The sequence below is a fragment of the Mycteria americana genome, chromosome 13 (assembly GCF_035582795.1).
Source record: "Mycteria americana isolate JAX WOST 10 ecotype Jacksonville Zoo and Gardens chromosome 13, USCA_MyAme_1.0, whole genome shotgun sequence".
In the NCBI taxonomy this organism is placed as follows: Eukaryota; Metazoa; Chordata; class Aves; order Ciconiiformes; family Ciconiidae; genus Mycteria; species Mycteria americana.
The window spans coordinates 18,657,794-18,679,759 of NC_134377.1; the positions used below are offsets into that span (position 1 = coordinate 18,657,794).

Sequence of the window (21,966 nt, forward strand, 5' to 3'; positions counted from 1 at the left end):
CGCGGCTGCCCCCGGGCCGGGGCCCGCTCTCCCGGCCGCAGACCCCGGGCTCGGGTCGCGCAGCTGCCGCGGGCCGGGAGCGGGCGGGTCCTCCCGGCCGGCAGGGGGCGCGCTGGCCGCCGCGCGCGGGGCGCCGTGCGTCTCTCCGGGGCGGGGCGGGGCGGTGGGACGTTCGGCTCCCGGTGGCGCGGCGGCGTGACGTCACGGCGCGTCGCGTTCGCGAGGGCGGCTGAGGAGGGTCCGGGCTATCGCCGGCCGCCCGGGCCCCGGCGCGATGGAGGGGGCGGCGGTTCCGGCGGCCTCCCCCGGCGCCTTGGTGCCCGCTGCCGCCGCGGGCACCGCCGCGGCGGCGGGGAAGGAGGCGACCCCGAGGCACCCGAAGAAGATCCTGGACGAGGAGGCCTACATCGAGGTAGGCCGCGCTTCCTGGCCCTCGGGCCGAGCGGCCTCCGGCGCGGCGGGGTCCGGCGCGCGGCCGCTGCCCGCCGTAGCCCCGGCTGCGGGTCGGGCCTGGGGACGAGGCAGCTCTGGGGCCGCCCCGTGGGCTCCTGCTCCTCCTGCGGCGGCAGCTGTCGGCGCGCTGCCACCGGCCCAGCCTCGGCTCGAAGCGCCCGTGGGCTGCCCGTCCTTCCCGCGCGCTGTGTGCGGCTGGCCCCGAGCTGAGCCGGCGCTCCGAGGTGTCCCGGCACGGCCTTGTAGTTGTCTCTCTGTTTGCAGAGTTTAGAGAAGATCATTCAGCGAGACTTCTTTCCTGATGTGGAGAAGTTGCGAGCGCAGAAGGAGTATCTGGAGGCTGAAGAAAACGGTGACTTGGAGAAAATGAGACAAATTGCTATCAAGTTTGGTTCCTCGTTGGGTAAATCATCGAGGGACACACCGGCACCCTGTAAGAACTGGCTCACTGGGGCATAAGGGTTTTACATCTAATATTACTGCTCTGGTTTATCTAATTTTGTGCAGGCAGTGCTTGTCTTAAAGAACGAAGGTTGGCACTGCATGGGAATTAGTATCCTGGATGGGGCAGAAACCAGTATCTGATGGCTGACGGTGAATTTCTCTTTGACGGTGTCTAATAATTTCTTCTTGAGGGAATGGTTTTGGAAAACCAGCTATTGAATAACCATTCCTCATAGGCATCTTTTGCAAAGTTCCTGCTCCCTAGGGAATGTTACGTGCTCTAATGTGCCATATTATGCTATCAGAAACTCTAAGCTATGTTTTGAATCCTTATTATAGTTTTAGGGGTTCTTGTTGCATCTACAGATGTGTAAGATTTTTATAGATTGGGGACGGAAGGTGTTGGAAGCTCATGATTATCAGAGGTTCACCTAGCAGGCATCCAACATCCTGTTGTATGTTTGCTTTCACTTCAAGTTCAGGTGTTTCTTATACTGAAGCCCAGTCCCTGGCTGAGCTCTCACGGTGGGGTTTAGGTAACTGGCTTTCTTGTGGCAAAAGGCACGTGTCACCAAGTGATTTTCCTTCCTCCCGTGCTGTAGGTGCTGGCCCTGGCCTAGGTTAGGATCGTTATGCTGCTGCTTGCTTCTGTTGGTTAAAGCTGTAGATAGGGTGGCAAATATACCGGGCTGTGGCTCCCCTGTGAATTTTTCCCAGCAGGAGAAAAATGTCTTGGATGAGAGCAAAATCTTGTTCAGTGGTTGGGACAGAATTGAATAGAATATTTGGAGTCTTTTCACAACTTTTTAATTGAATTCTTCTTCTCTTGATACGTCTTCTGTGACTTGTTTGGCGCATGACCCTTGCTACGGTGGGAGATGTCACAGCAAGTGTCCTGTTCCGTGCTCTAGTAACCATGTGAGCCTTTTTTTCTGTCACAGATGTTACTCCAGCCACGTTTGAAACCCCAGAAGTGCATCCAGGTAGTCTTCCACCAGGGAATAAATCCAAAGCTGGCATCAAAGCTGCAGAGGAAGGTAGGAGAACGATGTTTCTCTAGCTGAATTCTTCAGGAGCAGGAAAATACTTTTGTGAGCCCTGTCTCCTTTAAGGGTTTTGGGTATTTAGCAGATGTTTAAGCAGTTTCCTTTAACCTTCTAGTAGGTGAAAATGGTCACCCTGAAGTTGGCTTTGTTGTAATGTTTTACATCATGTGTGTGAATTCTCAATTATGGGTCTCTTTATGGCTGCGTAAATTCTTAACTCAGTTGATCTCTTTGAAGGCAGTAAATTTTTCCCCCCCGTGTGTCATGGTTTAACCCCAGCTGGCAACTAAGCACCGCACAGCCACTCGCTTACTCCCCTGCAGTGGGAGAGAATTGGAAGAGTAAAAGTGAGAAAACTCATGGGTTGAGATAAAGACAGTTTAATAGGGAAAGCAAAAGCTGCGCACGCAAGCAAAGCAAAACAAGAAATCTCTTCACTCCTTCCCGTGGGCAGGCAGGTGTTCAGCCATCTCCAGGACAGCAGGGCCCCATCATGTGTAACGGTGACTTGGGAAGACAAACGCCATCACTCTGAACGTGCCCTTCTTCCTCCTTCTTCCCCCAGCTTTATATACTGAGCATGACACCATATGGTGTGGGTTATCCCTTTGGCCAGTTGGGGTCAGCTGTCCCAGCTGTGTCCCCTCCCAACTCCTTGTGCCCCCCCAGCCCACTCGCTGGAAGGGCAGTGTGAGGAGCAGAAAAGGCCTTGACTGTGTGTGTAAGCGCTGCTCAGCAATAACGGAAACATCCCTGCGTTACCAACACTGTTTCCAGCACAAATCCAAAGCATATCCCCATACTAGCTACTGTGAAGAGAAGTAACTCTACTCCAGCCCAAACCAGCACACTGTGTCACCTGAAATTAATTCTGTAAGTAAACAAAGATTGTAGGGGCAGAGCTATTCATATAGTGTATTAAAAACGTCTGCTAGCAGCTGGCCACTTGTGCATTTTCCCTTTTAGAACAAATAGCTATAAATGCCATAAAAGGCTTTATGTGAAAGTTGGTTGTATGTCTTCCAAAAAAGAATTTATTATTGTACCACTCTGTGTGAATATATCTTTTTTTCACCAAGCTTCGTGTTAATTATTAGTGGGTCCATAGAAGGCTCGCCGTCAGAAGGGATTAAGAGTTATGTATAGCACTCTCATAGAAAGGGACGTATTAACCTTTCTCGGACTTCTTCCCTCGTCTTGTTAGGAGAAGCAGAAAAAGATGATAAAGATGCACTTCCCAGTCTGGACAGCTTCTTAGCAAAACACACAAGTGAAGATAACGCTTCGTTTGAGCAGATCATGGAAGTGGCCAAAGAGAAGGAGAAAGTCAAGCATGCTTGGCTGTACGGTGCAGAAGAGGAGTATGCCCAGGTAGGGAGGTGGCTCAGCTGTATCTCTGCTCTTCCAAAGTGACACAACAGGGAAATACCATTTTACTGTATTTCTTTCTTGTTTGATTAAACAGAATATTATCTGACCTTTTGTTTTCAAATCCTGCTTATAGATATGGACGAGAATTTGTTGGCTCTGAGCATGAGACTGTTGAATTACTCATATTATTGAATAAGAATAGAAAGGTCTTGATTTTGAATAGTAGGTGCATGGGGTGATCACATCTAAATCTGAGCTAAGCCTGAGTTTCCTGTGTCCTGTGACAGCTCGTTGCTTCCTTTTGCAGTCCTGTTTTTTTCCCCATCTGTAACTCAAGAACAGTGTTGACACAGTTGCTGAGGATCTGTCTCTTCCTAAAGCTGTGAGACTGTGAAGCATTGCACTAAGTGCAAGTATTCCTGTTCCTGGCAGTCTCTTCCAGAAGCAGCAATACCAAGGAGAGCAGCTGAGAACAGTTCCTGTTGTTTGTCCGTCAGCCCTTTATTATTCACAGTTAGGTTGTCTTTCTTATTTCAGTTTTCTGTTTCTATTATCAGTAATAATCCATTCAGCTGCCAAAGAAAAGTACTGTACACAGTACGGCTGGCTGTGCTATCTTCCTCAGCTAGCTTCATGGGAGGTTCAGGAGCTGTTCTGGGGCTGCCATGTCAATCTTTCTCCATCGGCAGTGGGCAGCTGGCACTGTTGCCAGATGTATTGGTGATGGATGTGAGCTGCAGTGCCTTTTAATGGAGTTTGGCACTGACGCATGAGTGTTTGCTGCTGCTGTTGTGAGTGGGTGTTATGTTTTTATCCCAGCTAATGTAAACCCTTGAAGTCTGTTACAGTAAGAATGTCCTCTGTGGCTCCTTATGCATCTTCTTTGCTGAAATGCTTTCATCCAGAATTAAAAGGCAGGCAGCAAGAGAACATGCCCAAAGCACAGGGGTTGTTTCAGGTCAAGGTGAAGTTGCTGGAGCTGGTCTTGTGCTGATGTTGTGTGTCTTCCTGTCAGCCAGCACTCTGTTCAGACCTTGCATTTCCTCGCACAGCATGCCTATTTGTGTAGCAGACAACTTCGCTATGCCTCGTTTTAGTGTATTCAGTGGCAATACTGCTATTTAAATGTATATGGGCGATACCTATTAAAGACAACATCAGTTGATGTCTTTAATATATAGCTTCTGGTAGTAACTGTCTAGTTTAATTAGCGTGAGAATTTTAAAATGGAGTAACTTACCAGTGGCTGACTGCGTTCTGTTAATTTCTTTTTGGTATCAGTGATACTAGCATGCTGGTAACAGCATGCAAGTAATCGTGTGAATATGTCAAATGCTTCCATACCTGTACTGCCTATGGAAATGTTGGAAAACTCTCTGACTAAGTATTGAAGAAGTGTCTGTTCTTTTGTTACTGCTGGCTTCAGCTGATGCAGTTTGCATGAGACTAGGATGGTACAAATATTCTCCCAAGGTTACATGCCAAAGCCTTGTAGACTGCCTTTATATTAGATATAAGTGTCATACGTTGTTCTTCCCTTACTTAGCAATGAATGCTTCATTTGAATTTTGATGAGTAGATAGAGAAAAAAAACAGAAAAAGTTTGAACCATCACAAGTGTTGTCACAAGACGTAATAAACAGTCATAAACATAATCTTTCTGAGAAGTTAATTCTGTAGTTCTCACTTGATTTTATACTAGAACTTCATGTGGAGCTGTTGTTTGCAAGCTCACCTGGGGTCAGGATTGTTTCTAAAATGCCACTTGCCAGAGAGAGAGTGTTTGTGCCATGCCAGATGCAAAGTGTGCTAGGGCTGAGCTCGTGACTGAGCTCTCCAAGTTGTGTATGCCTGATTAAAAGATTGTAGGAGTCTGAAACAGACTTGATTTTTTTTCTTTTTTAAACTTTTTTTTCCATTGCCCTTTCAGCGACGAAATGAGAACCTGGCACTTCCTTCAGCAGAGCAGCAAGCTCTGGAGAATGTGAAAGCTGGATTGGAGACCTGGGAGTACACAGCTCGAAACACGCTCATGTATTATCCGACAGGTGAGGTGCGCAGGTTTCTTAGCAGAGGCATTGGTTCTAGGTGGGTTGACTCCAAATAGTGCTTACAGCACTTCTGTAGATGACTGATGAAGTTGTTTAAAAAGCCTTTTTTTTTTCTTTTTTTTTTCTTTTTTTTCCCCTCCTTTTTTTTCTTTGGACCTTGCTCCTTTGCCTCTGATTGCAAAGTTTGATCATGTTCTATTTGTCATTGAGAAACTCATTATCTGTATTACAGAAGCACTTGTTTTCAGGAGCCAAAGTTCTTTCCAGTTTGGTCTGTCTTATTTATGAGCACTTTCTTGTCATCTTTATTCATTCTTTGCTTCTGCTTGAAGAGTGCTCCTTGGGCTTGTTGGTCCCTTGGTTGCTATAGAAAACTACATCATTTTGTAAATGCAGTTTTCTTTTTGGCAATAAATGTAAAACTGATAATTTCTGCAAACCAGTGAAGTAGAGAAAAGAAAGTCTTGTTGACTATTTTGTTAAAAAAAAAATAATCTTAATTTATAGATTTGGGGTGTTACAAAGCATATATCTAGTGGAAATTTTGTTTGAAATTGCTAGAGATACACACTGCAATTGCTGATGGATTGTGTGTTGTGGAGGAATGTGTGGCAAGTGTCACGTTGGTCGGGACCTTTAGAGCACACTGCCTAGTGTTACCTGAGCCCTTTCTTAAAAGACATTTTGCTTTTCAAGGTGTACCTGATGAGGATGACGTATTTAAGAAGCCCAGGGAAGTTGTCCATCGAAACACTCGTTTTGTGAAGGACCCTTTTAGCCAAGCCGTGAGCAAGTCACAGCTCCAGCAAGCTGCAGCCCTCAATGCTCAGGTTGGATAATTTTACTACTTCTGACTAAACCTTTGTTAGACTCTGCCCTCTGGTGGTGTTTGTCAACCAGGAGAACTCTGTGTGTGCTAGATGCAGCTGACTCACACCTTTCTCCGCGTGAATAGCATTGTCTTTTTTATTTCAGTACAAACAGGGCAAAGTGGGACCAGATGGGAAAGAACTGATACCCCAAGAGTCTCCAAAAGTGAATGGATATGGATTTGTGGCTACCCCCTCTCCTGCCCCTGGTAAGAGGGTTTTCTTATTTTTTCTGATGTAAGAGGACTGCTACTGCACCTATTTTGCTCTGTTTGTTCAACACCGGGTTATCATTGTTGGTTTAGACAAGGAGGTAAGCTTTCTATCTGTATATGTCTCATGAGCTGGTGACTTTCTTGTGTACCGTGTACACCAGCTCGATGCAGTGCTTAAATCCTAGTCCAATACACTGGCAAGAGAAGTCATGCTGGACCTGAGAGGCCCTGAACAAGCTGCCGTGCCATTGCTTAGGAATCATATAGAGCCTTCCTAGGCAACTGTGGTGCTGTGGCTGCTTGTTTTATCCCTGGGTGATGCTTCTCTAGAGCTTAAAGGTAAGAATTCAAACATTTCACAAACATGAACCTTCCAACGAGTTCAGGTGCTCGTTTTTCAAAATGAGGAGCATTCGTGTCTGTGTGTCCAGTAGTTTGCCGAGTGATGGTTCAGCCTGGCTCATAAGGATGTGGCATATCTCACTTCCTTCACAGCCTAACCTACTGTTCTCCTCCAGGTCTACTGCTTTCTAGGTTCTTCCTTTGAATATGCTTGTGTCTTACAGATTCCTTTTGTTCAGATGTATTAGCTGCAGGATACTTTCAGTTAGAATAGATTATTTTTGTTCCAGTTGAAATGTGGTATCTGAATTTTTAGCTGTTCTTCACCAGCCATTATGTTTCCCTGTCTTTTGTTAAGCTAAAAGGCGAACATACTGAGGCTTTTCCTCTGGAAAGCCTGTAGGTGGCATTTGAGCGCACCTTCTTTCTCCATTGTAAGTGCCTTTTACAAACGCTGGACAGCAGGATTTTCTAGCCAGTGACTTAATCGGGCTCTTAAAATCTGTTCTGCAGTTGTAGCTGTTAGACAAGGTGCAGTCACTGGTACAGGCTAGCCTCAAGACGAATTGAGGGTATGTTTGGCTATTACACATATCTTAAGTCCCCTGCCTGTTTCCCTGCTTTTAAACAGTTCCCTGTGTTGAAGGAGTCTTCATACAATAGCAGAGGGGTAGACTAGTACTGTAGAGGAAAAAATGAAAGTGTTGCTAAGCAAAAGCTCGCCAAATGGAAAAATAAACACATGGAAAGGACAGTGCTTGGGTGTTGCAACCTAGAGGGTGACACAGCCACAGGCAATCCTGTGAGTTTAAGGTCATGCCCTTTTAATGGGAACCACATGTTACTGTTCACCATTGGCTGTGATTTCCTCTGCAGTGGAGGGGCTCCTTTGTGTGTTGATGAATTTGCTGCATTTCATAATTTGCTTCTCTGGATTTTTTTGTGGTGAATGAATAGTCAAATGTCTTGCATGAGCATGACTTTAAATTTGTTTTTAGGTGTGAACGAGTCTCCTTTTATGACATGGGGTGAAATCGAAAGCACCCCTTTGCGTCTGGAAGGGTCAGAAACGCCGTATGTGGACAGAACACCTGGACCAGCCTTCAAGGTATTTCCTGTCGGGAGTTAGCATGTCATTCTTTTGTGGGGGGAAGGACTAAGAAGGGAAAGGCAAGTAACTAATAGATTAACATTGTTGTGGGAGTGTGACACATCTCTGGGCTCTGTTCCCAGTCCTTGAGACTAATAATCTAGGTTCTGCTTGGAGGGTGGAGGTGGACATGGCTCCACATGAAAGCTACTTGATGCAGATACCTGAGGTAGAACACACACTGTTGGCAGGAAAGTGAGACTCAATATTTGATGATGAGCCCAGACAGAGGGGCTTTCAGAGGAAGCTGAAGAGATGCCTGATTTCTCTGATTTTGATGTATGAGTGGGTAGAAATTGTAGGATTTCCCTCTGCCTTGATCTTCTGGCTGTCACAGCCTGAGGCAGGTGTATCACTTGAGAGTAGAAAAGGCACTCTGGCTTTTCTAATGGCATCTGACCCTGCATGCTGCCTATCTCCTGCTGGTGTCATTGAATGTGAGCTGTCTGAGACTCTTAGTTTAAGAAAGGTGTAATTTGCTGTATGTGCCTCTGTTTTGTCAGAGTCCAAAGCCCTTGACTGGTTCTCCTGCTGTTTAGCAATGTCTGTGTTTGCCTGAGAGCTGGCTGGCTACAGGCCCGTCTGGGCAAGACACAGGTGACATTGTTTGTCTAGGAGAGACAGCAGGAGGAAATGCCAGAGGTAATGGCTGCTTCCTTGACTGAACTGGTTTTACCATTTTTGTTACTTGCTAAGGCAGGTTGAAGGTCTCGCTGTGTCCTGTCTGGCTTTTATATAGTAGCTGAGGGGTGTGGGCTGACCCCAGTTCTCCCCAGTTTTGATCCTTGTAGGCTGGAATCCAACTGTGAAGGCGCTTTGACTCATTTATGCAGCACTTACATGAGTGCCTTGGTGAGTGAACTGTGTGATGCATTTATAGATCCTGGAGCCTGGGCGCCGTGAGAGGTTAGGACTCAAGATGGCAAATGAAGTGGCAGCTAAAAACCGAGCGAAGAAGCAGGAGGCACTTCGAAAAGTGACGGAAAACTTGGCCAGGTGAGAATTCTGTTCTGACAGCAGAACTGGGGATGGGTATTTTCTGATGAGATTTAAATCAACATATGTAGAAAGGGAGGAATGATAAGAGTACTGGAAGCAGGAAGAGGTACAGTCAAACTAAAAGTTTTTAGAAATTAAAAAACTTAATTCCTGAGGGAAGGTGGCTGGTGGCTGTTCCTGATACTCCCTCTTGTCAGCATTACTGTTCTGCCCTACAGCCACCCAGCCATGCATCTGGATTGGTGTCTTGCCTCATTGCAAAGAGGAGACATGATAAGGCTTGCTTGGCTGGGTCATGGGAAGGATGGAATAGGCTCAAAGGAAAAGGCAGGCAGTGCCACTCAGGTTTGGGAGGGATGTAGGAGGTTCCTCTGTCACTTGTATCTCTAGAGAAGCAGGCTGCATTTACCTGCAGGCAGAATGACTTCTGCAGCCAGTGGGTCTGGTCTGTGGGGGGACTGGACACTGAGCTCACCTGTGGAAGCATTGATCCTCTTCCTGATAAATGGCAGATTTTTACTGTAAAATCTCCTAAAACTGTTTATTCTATTCCAGCCTCACTCCGAAAGGACTAAGCCCAGCAATGTCACCAGCTTTGCAAAGACTAGTAAACAGGACTGCAAGTAAATATACCGACAAAGCCCTGCGAGCCAGCTATACTCCTTCCCCAGCCCACACAGGAACTCCTGGTTACAAGACCCCAGCAAGTGGGCATCATACACCCACAAGCACTCCACAATCTAGGACAGTATCTCAGACGCCAGTATCTCAGGATACTACGTCGATCACAGACAATTTACTGCAGCTTCCTAAAAGAAGGAAGGCATCTGATTTCTTCTGAATATTCCAGTCACCAGCAAGGCGATAGTGACCTGGCTGTGCTCAGCTGTCTGCAAAGTGGATGTTGTGAGCCATTGGTAGTAAGGGGTGTCTAGATACAGCTGCCAGAATGGAAGCCAGTGGTTACAAGATCTGGGACCAGTGCTACGTTAGACTATATAGCTAAAATAGCCTGGGATGTGCTTTTTGGAAGCAGAGCATCTCCTGCTGTGGTATAACTTCCCTTTGAACTGCATGGGTGGGATGCACAGGACTGCTGTAGCAAAAGGATGCTTCCTGCAATGGCAGAGAAGATTCTGGACTCTTGGAAAACTACATAATTTTTTAAAGATATATTTCTTTTTAAGATGGCTATGCATTTAAATACGTTTCTGTACAGACATGTCTATTTATAAAATGCGGTAAGCCTTCCTAAAAGGTTGAACTGGACTTTCTTCCAGCTTGTCAAACTTCTTTGGTTTTGTACTTTGCAGAAGAGGGGATACAACCATGTATATATTGAGACATGACCCAGAATTTTAGAGGGCTTCTCTTTAATTTAAGAGGACTTTAAACTGATGCTCTTGAACGTACAGTGGGCCTGTCAAGGGAGTTGGTACGTTATGGAAACAGTATGCATATAGTTTCAGACATCAGTTCACACTTCCTAATAACCTGCCCTCTTACTTACTGAATCCAAAATGTGGTTGATGTGCGTGTGAATTCTGCAGCCGGTGTAGTCAGGAACTTGAGAAACATGAGTGTAAGAGCTGTTAAGTGTCAGCAGCACTGAAAGAACCTTTCCAATGTGTTCTGACAGTAACTTCTCATCCCCGCAAACCATATCAGAGACAGGTCTTTTGAGAATAATGGTGTTAAGCTGTTCATTCACCTCAGCAAATGTACTGTGTCTTCTGTTTCTATACTTTGTAAAGCAAAAGACAAAGGCTATTGGTGAAAGGGTCCAGAGAAGCTGAAGTTGAGAGCCAGCAGTTCGCAAGTTAGACCAACTTCGTGATATCGTTAAAACCAGCCATCCTTAAGAGGATCCCGTTGCCTTCTCTCCTTCCCCTTCTGCAGAATGGGATTTGGCTTGTTGCTTGTGCTCAGGCTTTCCTTCATGCAGGTTTTGCGAGCACTCACCCTCTTCTGCAGCTGGCAGAGGGGAAGGGATCGTGGATTTTGGGGTCTGCAACCATGAGTGTTTCAAAACTTCATCTATGCACAACCTCTGAGACACATTGGGCTGGAGCAAGTGGTGAATGAGGTCCTTGCACTCTGCAGTCAGGTATTTTGAGTTGGGGAAGGGAATCCTGTGTTGTTTCTGAATACAGATCATTTTCCTGACATTGGAATCATCAAATGGCATGAAAGCGTAGACCATTGTATACAGGATGACACCCAGGCTCCATATGTCAGAAATCCTGGGGTCACAAGGAATGCCCTGTAGCACTTCAGGGGCTGCGTATGCAGCAGACCCACAGAAGGTTTTGCTGAGAATAGTTCTTCCATTTTCATCCCGAGACAAGGATTTGGAAAAGCCAAAGTCTGACAGCTTGATGTTGAGATCTTCATCGAGAAGGATGTTCTCACATTTCAGGTCCCTGTGAGCAAAGTCTGAGTCGTGGCAATGCTTGATGGCAGAAGCCAACTGCTGAAACTTGATGCGAGCGATGTCCTCTTTCATAGCTCCCGTGATCTTGATGTAGTCTAGGAGGTCTCCCTTTTCCCCCAGCTCCATCACAATGTACACTTTCCCAGCTGATGTCTCAAAAATCTCATAGGTTTTGATGATTGAGGGGTGGTGCAAACGTCTCAAAGCCTCTATTTCCCTGGGGAGAAATCTTTCCAGGAAGTCCCGAGGAGTTTTCCTCTTGTCGATTATCTTGACAGCCACATTACGTTTCAGCCGGTCGCAGTAGGCGGATTTCACTTTGCCATAAGAACCTTCTCCTAGCGTGTTGCTCAGGCTATAGCCTTTCTTTCCAAGCACCACAGCGTCATCCATGGTGGGTGAGCCGGGGGGACCTGCATGAGTTGGTGCTGGTGTGCATCATGCGTGGTGGCAGGTGGTGTGCCCATGCACCATGGTGGCTGCCCTGGTGTGGTGGGCGGGTGGGCACCCCAGCGCTGGCCGCTGTGTGATGTCACAGGCAACCGCCCCCGCGCAGGGCACTTGAAAGGACCTTTTAGCCCTTTTATAAAGCTACTGGATGATGTCATCTAGGGCAAAACTTAACATCAAGTCAGTGAGAGACATTGGTTGTGCTCTGCCTTCTTCATAAAATGATCTTTATCCTTAGTTTCACTAACAGGATGGAAGTAGCTTAAATGTTTTTCTTTTTCTTTCCTAAAATGCACCTGTCTTTATTCACATTTTAGGTGAAATTTTGTCTGTTGTCTTTTTGTATGTCTTGGATGACCTTTCAAGTCCCACGTGGGCTTGCTTTGGCGCATGGTGGCCTTTCTCCTTGTTGGCCAGCTTTCCTCAAAAGGGATGGGATGCTGCTTTTCTTGTCTTCACCGGGGCTGTGTTCAGGAACTGGTTTTTTGTTTTTGTTTGGTTTTTTTTGTTTTTTTTCCTCATGGGCTTATTAGGGAGAGGAGGTGGCTTCTCTTAAGTTCTTTGTTGTTCATCCAGCCCCTCCATTTTGTAGCTCTGATGATTGGCTGCTTTTGTGGGCTTTGCAGCTGGCTTTTTCTTAAACCCTTACTCAGTGGGGGAGTTGGGTTTTGACTTCCGGCTTCTGGTGTTCTTGAGAAAGGATCACACCAACACCTTCCTCAAAAAGGCTCTGAGGATTACTGTTTTGCATGTTGATTGCTTCACTGTAATCAGCCTCTGGGGCTTTTTGCTTTGCGTTGATTTCAGCTTTTTGAAATTTGTTTTTACAGCTGCTATGTGTGTGACTCCAAAGACGTGATGATGTTGATGATTACAACATGGGCTAGGGACAATGCTGCTGCATCCACCAGAATGGACGACAATGTCATTCTGAAGAACAGAAGTGGTAGTTCTGACAGCCAAATTGGGGCTTTTCTTTGGTTTTTTCCTCCCATTCTTTGAAACTTTTGGCTAATTTTTATAATTAGCCAAAAAAATGAAGAGCAGTTTTAACCATACGTAGCCTGCACTCAGAGGTGTGGTTGCTCCAGTATGAGCTGACCTTTGAGTGTGGGATGAGCACTTGTGTGGTGTGATCCAGCCTGGAGAAGCACCGAGCACCTTGTAGCAAGAAGCCGCCGTAGCCATATGTGTACACTTCTTGCACCACGCCTGAGTACAAGACAGCCTGTGTAACATGTTGCAGTCTTGACATTTGCTATAATCAGGTGATGTTTTACCAAGAGAACATCCATGGAAAATCTTGTGCAGCTCTTTGAGCGGTGCCTGCAGCCTTCTGTAAGGTCTGGGGTGTTTGATGTTGTGTTTGTCTTGGTGGAGAGCTTCCTCTTGCGCAGTTTCCACTGTCACTTCCAAAATTCACGTCCCTGACTGTGGAAAAACTCTTCCAGGGGGCTCAGTTTTTATAGTGCACCTTGTAAAAATCAGTTGATTCATGATTGCAAGAAATTAGTAATTTTTGCTTTTTTTAGTTCAGAAATAATTGAAGGCTAAGTTTTTTTGTTAAGCAAAAAAATTATTCTCAGGTACTCATGAATGAATGTAAAGGGAATCCATTTACTAATGTTTCCATGCTTTCAGAGATGTTCTTTAAGGACTGAATTGGCTAAATAACAATTAAGTTCTTAGGTAATTTTAAAAACTAATTATTTATTTCATAATGATCACATGATCTGCTTATCTCCATGAGATGTTAGGGTACGCAGGCAGATGGGCAGGCTCTGGCCTGCAGTTTGGGTCACTGAACAGACCAGGAGAAAGGAGTAGACGTGACACGAGAGTTGGCCGGATGCAGCAGGTAACAGGTAGCTGCTGGACCGCCTCAGAGAGCACCCGGGGAAATGGCTGAGCTTCACAGACGATTGAGGAGGAGCACAGGGACCACCTGGGGTGTAGAACCTGGCGAGGTGGAGGTATCAGAGGTGGAGGCCCCAGTGAGAGGTATCAGAAACCCCAAATTTGGCTACAGATGTAGCAAGACTGGGCCCCATGGGAAAAAGTAGTTAGAGGAGGATTATTTTAGGAGGAGATGAGGGTGAGAGAAAGGGAGGGATTAGAGAAGAACGAGCATGGGAACACAGGGAGAAGTTGGGATATGGGCTGGATGTGCAGAAGCAGGCTGTGATCAGCGTGTGTGTCTCAAGCCCGGTGCCTGATCTCCATCTTCTTGTTAGATGATTCCTACCCATTTGCTGAGTGCGGGAGCTCTCTCTTCTGGGCATGGGATGCACGTAAAGGCTGGGCAGCGTTCGAGGGATCATGGATGGGGTGTACGCGTGGGTCGGGAGCGGGATGGGGCATGCAGCTTCCACGGCATTTCAAACTAGTCGTGCTCATACCAAGATGTAGCTGGAGTAACAGAGAAAGGAAGATGATATCTGAGAATTAGTAGTTCCATGTTGTGCAATTCATGCTTAAAAATGGATTGCATTAAATATCCTGTGGGACAGTGTTGGTTTTGTGTTTGCCCTCAAGTGAATTAAGCTAGACAGCCCTACTAAAATCACAGTCTCAATTCTGCCAGACTGAAGGGCCTTCACATGTTTGCTGGAATGTAATTTATTTTCAAGGAAATGCTATAAAACTGGATCTCTTGAAGGGGCTGTAGTGCTCTTCAGATGGGCTATTCCTGTAACGCCTGCTGTAACATCTGGTCTCTGCTTCCTGCTGCAGTTCAGCTCCTGCTCTCTCTAATTAGGGAATCAGTAAACTCTTTGTTGCCAGATATGTTTGCTGCTGTAGCCCTAGCAGATAATGTGCCTTACAGGGCCAAATCCAGTATGAAAAACCATCTTGGTTCTTGATGACTTGTGACTTTTTTTTTTTTCCCCTCCCGTTTTTCAGAGCGTTATTTTCCTTTTGCTGTTCCTGTATATCTGCATTTTCTTACATGCAAGGCCCAAGCCTTGCCAAAATAGCACCCGGAGCTCTCCTAATGCCGCAGAGGTGACTGGCAGTGAGCGGCGGCAGCAGCGGGGCTCTCCTGGGTGGCAGGGCTGGCTGCAGTGGGTTACCGGCTGCTTGCAAGAAATCATGGGAGCCCCAGTGGACCTGGAGCTGTGCAGTGTGATGTGGGGCTGTAACATCATCATGTGCAGAGTCTGTGGGTGCTTGCATGTGCATTTTGGGGCTTGGCTCCTTGCTCCACGTGGGAAAGAAGATGAGGGACCACAAGGGATTCTTGTTCTTAGAAGTGGATGGGAAAGAGGGGGGATTATGGCTGATATGGGGAACAGCAGGATGTAATTCTTAGAAAGTTGCAAGAACTGTTAGTGAAGAGCCAGTGAGGACGAGGGATGAGTTGCTGTAACCTGGACGGAGAAGGGAGGCTCAGATGCCTTAAAGAATCAAAACACGGATTACACCAGGGATGACTGCTGCTCTTTTCTTTGTGGGGCACAGGTAAGAAAATGCTGAGCAGCAGACAAGCAGCAACACAGGGTTTGGTGAGACGAGTAAGTGAGAAGAGAAACTCTCACAGCCACCCGACGCCATACTTTGAGCAAACAGCCAGGCCAGAGCGGCCAGGCGAGTGGTGGGGGCACTGCCTTGGGCAGGGGGCTGCCCTCCAACTTAGTTTTGCCGATCCCCTGTGGCCCGTGTGAGCCGTGTCTTGCGGCAGGGAGCTGAGTCTGCAACAGGACTTCCCAAAGGCACCGAGCCCCAAGCTGGTTCCCTCTGCACTTCACCTTCAGGGCCAAGAGCCTTTCCATGGGGCAGAGGTAGCCACCCCTGCCATGGTGCAGGGGCCGTGCAGGGGCTGCAGCTTTGCACCCACCTGAAAGCAGGTTCCAGTAAGGGCTGGGGCTCTGCGCTGCTTTCTACTTCTCGGATTATTTAGCTCAGAAGGGAAGCTGTGGTTGGAGATACTTTGTTGTTTTGGAGGACTGGGCTATTTTTCTGCAAAAATAAAGGAAATGGATTCGCTCACTCAGAGGAGGGGGAGATGGAGCAATTCCTGCTTCCTCATATTTGCATTTGTTGCCTCAATCCCAGCTTGCTGCAGCTGGCCCCACAGCAGCCAGCTGCAAAACCCTGCTCAGAGTCAGGCCAGGGTGAGAGCCATGAGCCCCTTCCCTCTGCTCCTCCCGGGCACCGCAGCTCTTCCCTGCTGCGTTTTGGGCACAGATCTGCACTCACTGGTTAGAGAAACACTTGTTCCCAGTAGGAAACTGGGAGTGCCTGGGACGTGCAGCTCCTGCGCGCCCCAGGCAGAGGTGCTCGGCGTGTTTTTGCCAGCACGCTCTGTCCTCACCCCTCCTGCCTGCGGCACTGGGCTGCCCCTGCCTCCCCCCAGCGCAGCCCCTGGTGCCCTGGCCTTCTGCCTGGGGGCTGGGGCCGGTGCGGCTGCCTGGGGTGGCCCTGCCTTGCACCTGCCTGTGGCTCGGCCAGGGTGGTGGCAAGCGGGTAACGATAGAGTCATTTAGGTTGGAAAAGACCTTTAAGATCATAGAGTCCAACTGTTAACCCAGCACTGCCAAGCCCACCACTACACCATGTCCCTAAGCACCACATCCACACGGCTTTTAAATACCTCCAGGGACGGTGACTCCACCGCTTCCCTGGGCAGCCTGGTCCAGTGCTGGACAACCCTTTTGGTGAAGACATTTCTCTTCATGTCCACTCTGAACTTCCCCTGGCACAACTGGAGGCCATTTCCTCTCGTCCTGCCGCTTGTTACCTGGGAGAAGAGACCGACCCCACCTCTCTACCCCCTCCTTTCAGGCAGCTGTAGAGAGCGATGAGGTCTCCCCTCAGCCTCCTTTTCTCCAGGCTGAACAACCCCAGGTCCCTCAGCCGCTCCCCATCAGCCTTGTGCTCCAGACCCTTCCCCAGCTCCGTTGCCCTTCTCTGGACACGCTCCAGCCCCTCAATGTCTCTCTGGGAGTGAGGGGCCCAGCACTGAACACAGCATTCGAGGTGCGGCCTCACCAGTGCCGTAACGTTGGTCTGCCGCTGTTACAGCGCTCGGCACAGCCCGGGGAAATGGGTGCCTCTTACCCTTCACCTTCGTGCTCCTGTGTGGCCGGGCCATTTATTGCCTGTTTACTCAGAGGTGCTGTGTGGGTTGTGGTGCTTGCCTGGCACACGTGCTTGCTCCAGACCTGCCTCTGTTGAGAGCTGGCTGGGCACTGTGGGCTGCAGCGTGGGGAAATGAGGTCTGTGTTCTCTTGGGTCAAAAGCCAGGGAGAAGCGGCCTGTGCCCTGCCTGCGAGGGGAGTGCTGCTCTCATGCCGGGGGCATCGCAGGGCATTTGCTTATACGTGGCTGATGGGGCGTCATGGGCTTGGGGTGGATAAGGAATGTCCTGGGTCAAGCTGGGGTCTGCCTGTGCGGCTGGGCTGAGAACAGCCTCTCCCCACAGCGTCCCTTGGGAGGGACAAAGCCGGGGAGTTTGACACTCGTGCCTTCATGCTGGGGGACGTTGTCACGCTTCAGGTCCCCACGGACACTCGGATCGTGGCAGTATTTGGCAGCACATGAGAGCTAGCAAAGTGGATTTTGGCCTAAATCTTCAGGCAACCCCCTGCTGCTTGTGACGCACTCCAGCAGGTCCCCCAGCACACGTGTCCCCTGCCACGCAGCCCTGCTGGGGCCCCGCAGGGCTCGGCTCCAGGCGATGGAGCCACGGCTCACGCTCACTGCTATCCCAGCTCTGGGGTCTTTGTGGGCACCGATTTCCACTGCCATGTTAAACTTTACATTTAGCTTTGGAAATAGCATCTCCCTGATGCTGCTGACCTGAGCATGGCAACAGCTCCCGCAGGGCTGGAGGTGGAGGGTGCCCAGGAGCCCCTGTCCCCCTGCCTGCAGGTCAGCAGCCGGGGCCCGGCCTGGGCAGCGCCTGCGGGAAGCACAAGCAATGTGAGAGTGGAGGCAGCCGTACATCCATGGGAATACCCCCGAGGGAGGTTTGCCACTGGATATAGTGAGTAATTGGTATTAACAGGGAAACAGGGAGTGCATGATTAGGTTAAAATAGTCCCTACTGGAATTTCCATGTTTTATTTGAAAACTTAAACTGTAGCATAAAAGTGGAAAGCACTTTGTTGTAAGATACTTCCAGATACTTTAGTTCAACAAAATTAAAAAAATATAAAAACTTCCCAGGCAGCTTCCCAGCTTTTGGCTTTTACTCTGAGTAGGGTTTTACCGCAAAGCTGGGATTCCCTGCAGAGGAAGGTGCCGGTTCCCTGCGACCCCCGCAGCCGCCGTGGGTTGGCCGCCATGCCCTGGTGCTGCCCGAACACTGCTCCTTTGCTTCCCATCATCGGAGGAAATTCCAGCTCAATCTGGACAGCGGGTGTCGAAGGTAAAACTGCCTTTTGATCCTAAATGCCACCTGGGCTGACTCCCACCACCAAGAGAGTTGTGGCACCGGGGATGGTGCCGCCTCCCCAGGCTGGGCTCCCCGGCAGGGACAGCCACCACCCTGCCCGGCCTGACGGTGCAGCAACACCCAGGGTCAAATTCCGAAAGGCACCTGTCACTTGCAGGGCTATTAGCAATGTTCTGAGCCGCACAATTAGTTTTCTTGATGCGTTTCCTCTCTGGCTGGGCCTGGGAACCGGGGCCACAGTGTTTCCACGAGGTATGGAAACACCGACTGGCACCGGGGCCCTGGCTGCCGTGACGTCCTAGCACCAGGTGCCGCTTGTCGGTGTCACCCCTGCAGACATGTGAAAACGGGGACCGTCTCACCCCGCGGCGGGCAGGTGGGAGCAGATTAACGAAGCAGGCAAATGGTGGTCAACCGGCAGCCCGCCGGGGCTGGGAAAGCCCAGCACTCGGTGCCTGCGCAGCAGGGACAGGCAGGGTGACGGGGCCGGGCGGTCCCCGCAGTGGCAGGGAAAGGCCGTCGCAGCGGGGATGGAGGGGCCTGGGAAAGGCCGCCCCGGGGGACAGAGGAGGCTGGCTGAGGCTGCTAGGGAGGGGACGGGGAAAGGCCGTCCGGGGGTGACTGAGCGAGCGGGAAAGGCCGCCCCAGCTGGGGACAGGGAAAGGCTGTCCCGGGGGGACAGAGGGGACCTGTGGAGGCCATCGCGGTGGGGACGGAGGGAACGGGGCAAAGCCATCCCGGGGGGATGGAGGGAGTGGCATTGCCATCCTGGTGAGGACAGAGGGGAGCGGTAGAGGCCACCCCGGGGGTGGTGGTGGCTGGCGATGGCCACCCCGGGGGGACAGGGGGGACCGGTGGGAGCTGTCCCGGGGGGGACAGAGGGGAGCGGTAGAGGCCACCCCGGGGGGTGGTGGTGGCTGGCGATGGCCACCCCGGGGGGACAGGGGGGACCGGTGGGAGCTGTCCCGGGGGCGGGGGCCGCCGGTGACCGGCCCCTCCCGGGCGAAACCGCCGCCGCCGCCTCCTCCCCCGCCCCGCCCCCCGGCGTCGCTCGGCCCCGCCCCGTCCCCGTAGGTGGGCGGGGCGTGTGCGGACACGGGCGCTCGGCCCCGCCCCCGCTCCGCCGATTCGCCGGGCGGCGCGCGGTGGGGAGGGGGGGCGTGGCGGCGCGGGGGAAGACGGCGGGGAGGTGCGGCCGCCATCTTGTGCGTCGCCGGAGCCAGGCGAGCGGCCCGCAGCGTGGCGCCGCCCGACCCCCGCGCTGCCGCCGCAGCCGCCGCCGCAGCCAGGGCCGCTGGCTCCCGCCCGGGGGCGGCGGCGGACGGGGGAGGGGAAGAGCTCGGTGCGGACGGGGGCCCCCCCGCGGGCCCGGCGGCGGCGGCGGCCCCTCCTCCCGCCGCTCCTCCCGCCTCTCCTCGCGTCCCTCCCCGCGGGTTTGTGGCGCTGCGCCGGGGGAGGATGAACGGAGGATAAATGGTGCCCAAGGCGGACAGCGGCACCTTCCTCCTCCTCCTGGTGCTGAGCATCACCGAGCCGCTTCGGCCAGGTAGGGGCGGCGGGGCCGGGGGTGCCGGTCCTCCCTCCTCAGCCTGCGGGCGGGTCCTTGGCCCAGAGCCGGGCGGGCGCGGGGGGCGCCGGGGCTCCTCCGGGGCGGGAGGGCGAGCGGCGGGCCCGGGCGAGAGCCGCCCGCGGGCGCGGGAGGCCGGCTGGGTTAGCCTGCGGTGAGCGGCGTCCCCGGGAGGTCGGTGCGGAGGGGCGCCCGTGCCCTTCCCCTGCCGCCGGTGCCGGGGCGCCGGGAGGAGTCCAGCTCCGGGGTCGCCGTGGCCCAAAGCCGGCCTCGGGCTCGGTTAGGGCTCTGCTGGCGGCGTCTCTGCCGCTTCGGTACGCTGCTTAGAAGAGACGTGACCTGGCCGAGTCGTGGGGTGAGACGTGGGTCCCCCGTGCTGGCTGGCTGGGTCTTGAGAGGGCTGCGAGTTAGGGTAAAAAGATTCATTTGAACTTTGAAAGCTTAGGTAGGAAACTGCATGACCCTACAGTTAATGAGCAGTGGAAATGTGGCGGCATGACTAAGTTTTCAGGTGCTTCTTCCTTGCCCGCTTTTATGTTGTGGGCCTTGGGTGCCAACAAAGCAAGACAAAAACCTCACTTTCGAAGTGCCGTATGATCATGCCGAAAAGAGAAAAAACCCCTGTTGCATCTCAGTTCGTACGTCGCCTTCCTAGTTCTGTTTTTGCTTCTTTTAGGGAAATAATTTAGCGGTGGAGTTTGTGTGGTAGCTGCTAGGCATGGTGCTTTAAAGTGTTAAGATAATTAACTTTCAAGAAATGGCTGGTCTTTGCTGGTTGAAAACTACTGCTTTTCTAGCTACATCGCTCAGCTGGAGTTTCTTTTAGGGTGTTGAACTCTCTTGGAGCTTGGCAGAGCCCTCGCGCATCTCGGGCTGCTCTTGCCAAAGAGCATCAATAGCCAAAGCATGAGGCTGCCTGGAGCGGCTTTGCAGGTTTGGAAACTGTCTTCCCATCACACAGCGCGACTGCTCCTGGGTGATGCTCGCCTCTTTGTAAACAGGAGAGTAACAACGACGGTGCTGTTATTTAACTTTGAAATCCCCTTGTTCTTTCTCTTCAAAATAGTTTTTACACCCAGACTAATAAAACGTAACAGTATTAGTGAACTGCATTTAAGCAAGTTCCCAGTACAGCTGAAACACAATTGGGTCGGTGTAGGCAGTCTTATTGAAATGACTTATATTTTGAAACTGCGCTGTGTGTGCCTTGTTTTGTTTTAGCTTGTTTTTTTGGCAGTGCAGTGTGTATATATAGGGCTTATGATATGCTCTTAAGTAGCCAAAGAAAAAATTCATGGAGTTGCTTACCTAGTATTATTACACCTAGAGGCTTTTATGTGGGAGAAGATACTATGTAAAACTGATTTCAAGCAACTTCCTTTGTAGCTGGCACAAAGTGCTACAGACAGCTGAATTCCTGGTTGAAAAGGTTCAGCAAGATTCATAGCTGTGTACTTTTACAGGTGGGTAGATTTGACTTTGAACTCTGTTGGTGTTGAGCGTTGTAGTCTCCTAGAAATTAGAAAATGGAATTTTCCATATTGTGTCAGAACATCTGTCACTCCAGTTTGATATCAAATCTCTGTCAGCAGCTGATGCTTGATGGGTGAAGACAAGTTTTTCACTGAGGTTTGCTTCTTTATGGCAAATGGATTTTTTTCACTCGTGCTCTAATGTATCTGCTTTAGAGATTTGTGGTGCTGTAGCCACACTGGCAGAAGCATCCTTCTTGTGAACGAACCCTAACTCTCATCTGCTCAGGTTATACACCACTGGCTTTGAGACCTGTAGCATTAGGATTCCTCTATGGCAACTCCATATGCATTCCTCGAATTTTGCTTGAACCATATGCATTCCTGAACCTTAACGCGAAGTAATCCAACTGGATGTAGTGTTGCAGCTGGAATTCCTTGCTGTATGAGGAATTCCATTCCATTTGGAATATGCTCATCTCTCCTGTTTACTTGGATGCTCCGGATGAGTGTGGTGGCTGAGCTGTCCATGGTGATGCCTTTCCTTCCTCCTCAGAAGAGAGCCCATCACTTCAGGGTGGCCTCACATCTCTTTGCTGATGTCGCTTGCTTCATTTAATATCTTGAATCTACTTTCTCAAATAGATCACCCGTTTAGTAGGTTAAATAGTATATGCATTGATCCTGAAACTAAAGGTGCAAT

At 50.2% G+C, this 21,966-nt stretch overlaps 3 protein-coding genes across 6 annotated transcripts in view; 2 read left to right on the forward strand and 1 right to left on the reverse strand.

Annotated features, from left to right (window-relative positions):
* The first annotated feature begins 173 nt into the window (after positions 1–173).
* On the forward strand, positions 174–10,209 carry ESS2 (ess-2 spliceosome associated protein). Of its 2 annotated transcripts, none has more exons than XM_075515719.1 (10): positions 174–412; positions 700–886; positions 1,839–1,934; positions 3,148–3,314; positions 5,245–5,362; positions 6,062–6,195; positions 6,341–6,443; positions 7,790–7,899; positions 8,822–8,937; positions 9,496–10,209. In XM_075515719.1, the coding sequence occupies exons 1-10, from the start codon at positions 275–277 to the stop codon at positions 9,779–9,781; spliced, it is 1,455 nt and encodes a 484-aa protein (XP_075371834.1). In that variant the 5' UTR covers positions 174–274; the 3' UTR covers positions 9,782–10,209. The 2 variants fall into 2 exon arrangements, with proteins under 2 accessions (XP_075371834.1, XP_075371835.1); XM_075515720.1 differs by having other exon boundaries at positions 175–412; positions 718–886.
* Positions 10,210–10,798: 589 nt separating this feature from the next.
* On the reverse strand, positions 10,799–11,767 carry TSSK2 (testis specific serine kinase 2). Its single transcript, XM_075515722.1, has one exon. The coding sequence runs from the start codon at positions 11,765–11,767 to the stop codon at positions 10,799–10,801; it is 969 nt and encodes a 322-aa protein (XP_075371837.1).
* A 7,636-nt stretch (positions 11,768–19,403) lies between these two features.
* The window catches only part of DGCR2 (DiGeorge syndrome critical region gene 2), a 47,756-nt gene continuing 45,193 nt past the window's right edge, over positions 19,404–21,966 (forward strand). For all 3 annotated transcript variants that reach the window (XM_075515796.1, XM_075515797.1, XM_075515798.1), the window contains exon 1: positions 19,404–19,770. In XM_075515796.1, the coding sequence (XP_075371911.1) occupies positions 19,698–19,770 (73 nt within the window). In that variant the 5' untranslated portion in view covers positions 19,404–19,697. The remainder of the gene's footprint in view (positions 19,771–21,966) is intronic.

Coding starts and splice junctions, on each gene's coding strand:
- TSSK2 (XM_075515722.1), bottom strand. CDS start 11,767: ATGGATGACGCTGTGGTGCTTGGAAAGAAAGGCTATAGCCTGAGCAAC.
- ESS2 (XM_075515719.1), top strand. CDS start 275: ATGGAGGGGGCGGCGGTTCCGGCGGCCTCCCCCGGCGCCTTGGTGCCC. Junction 7,900..8,821: donor CACCTGGACCAGCCTTCAAG/GTATTTCCTGTC, acceptor ATGCATTTATAG/ATCCTGGAGCCTGGGCGCCG. Junction 8,938..9,495: donor GTGACGGAAAACTTGGCCAG/GTGAGAATTCTG, acceptor ATTCTATTCCAG/CCTCACTCCGAAAGGACTAA.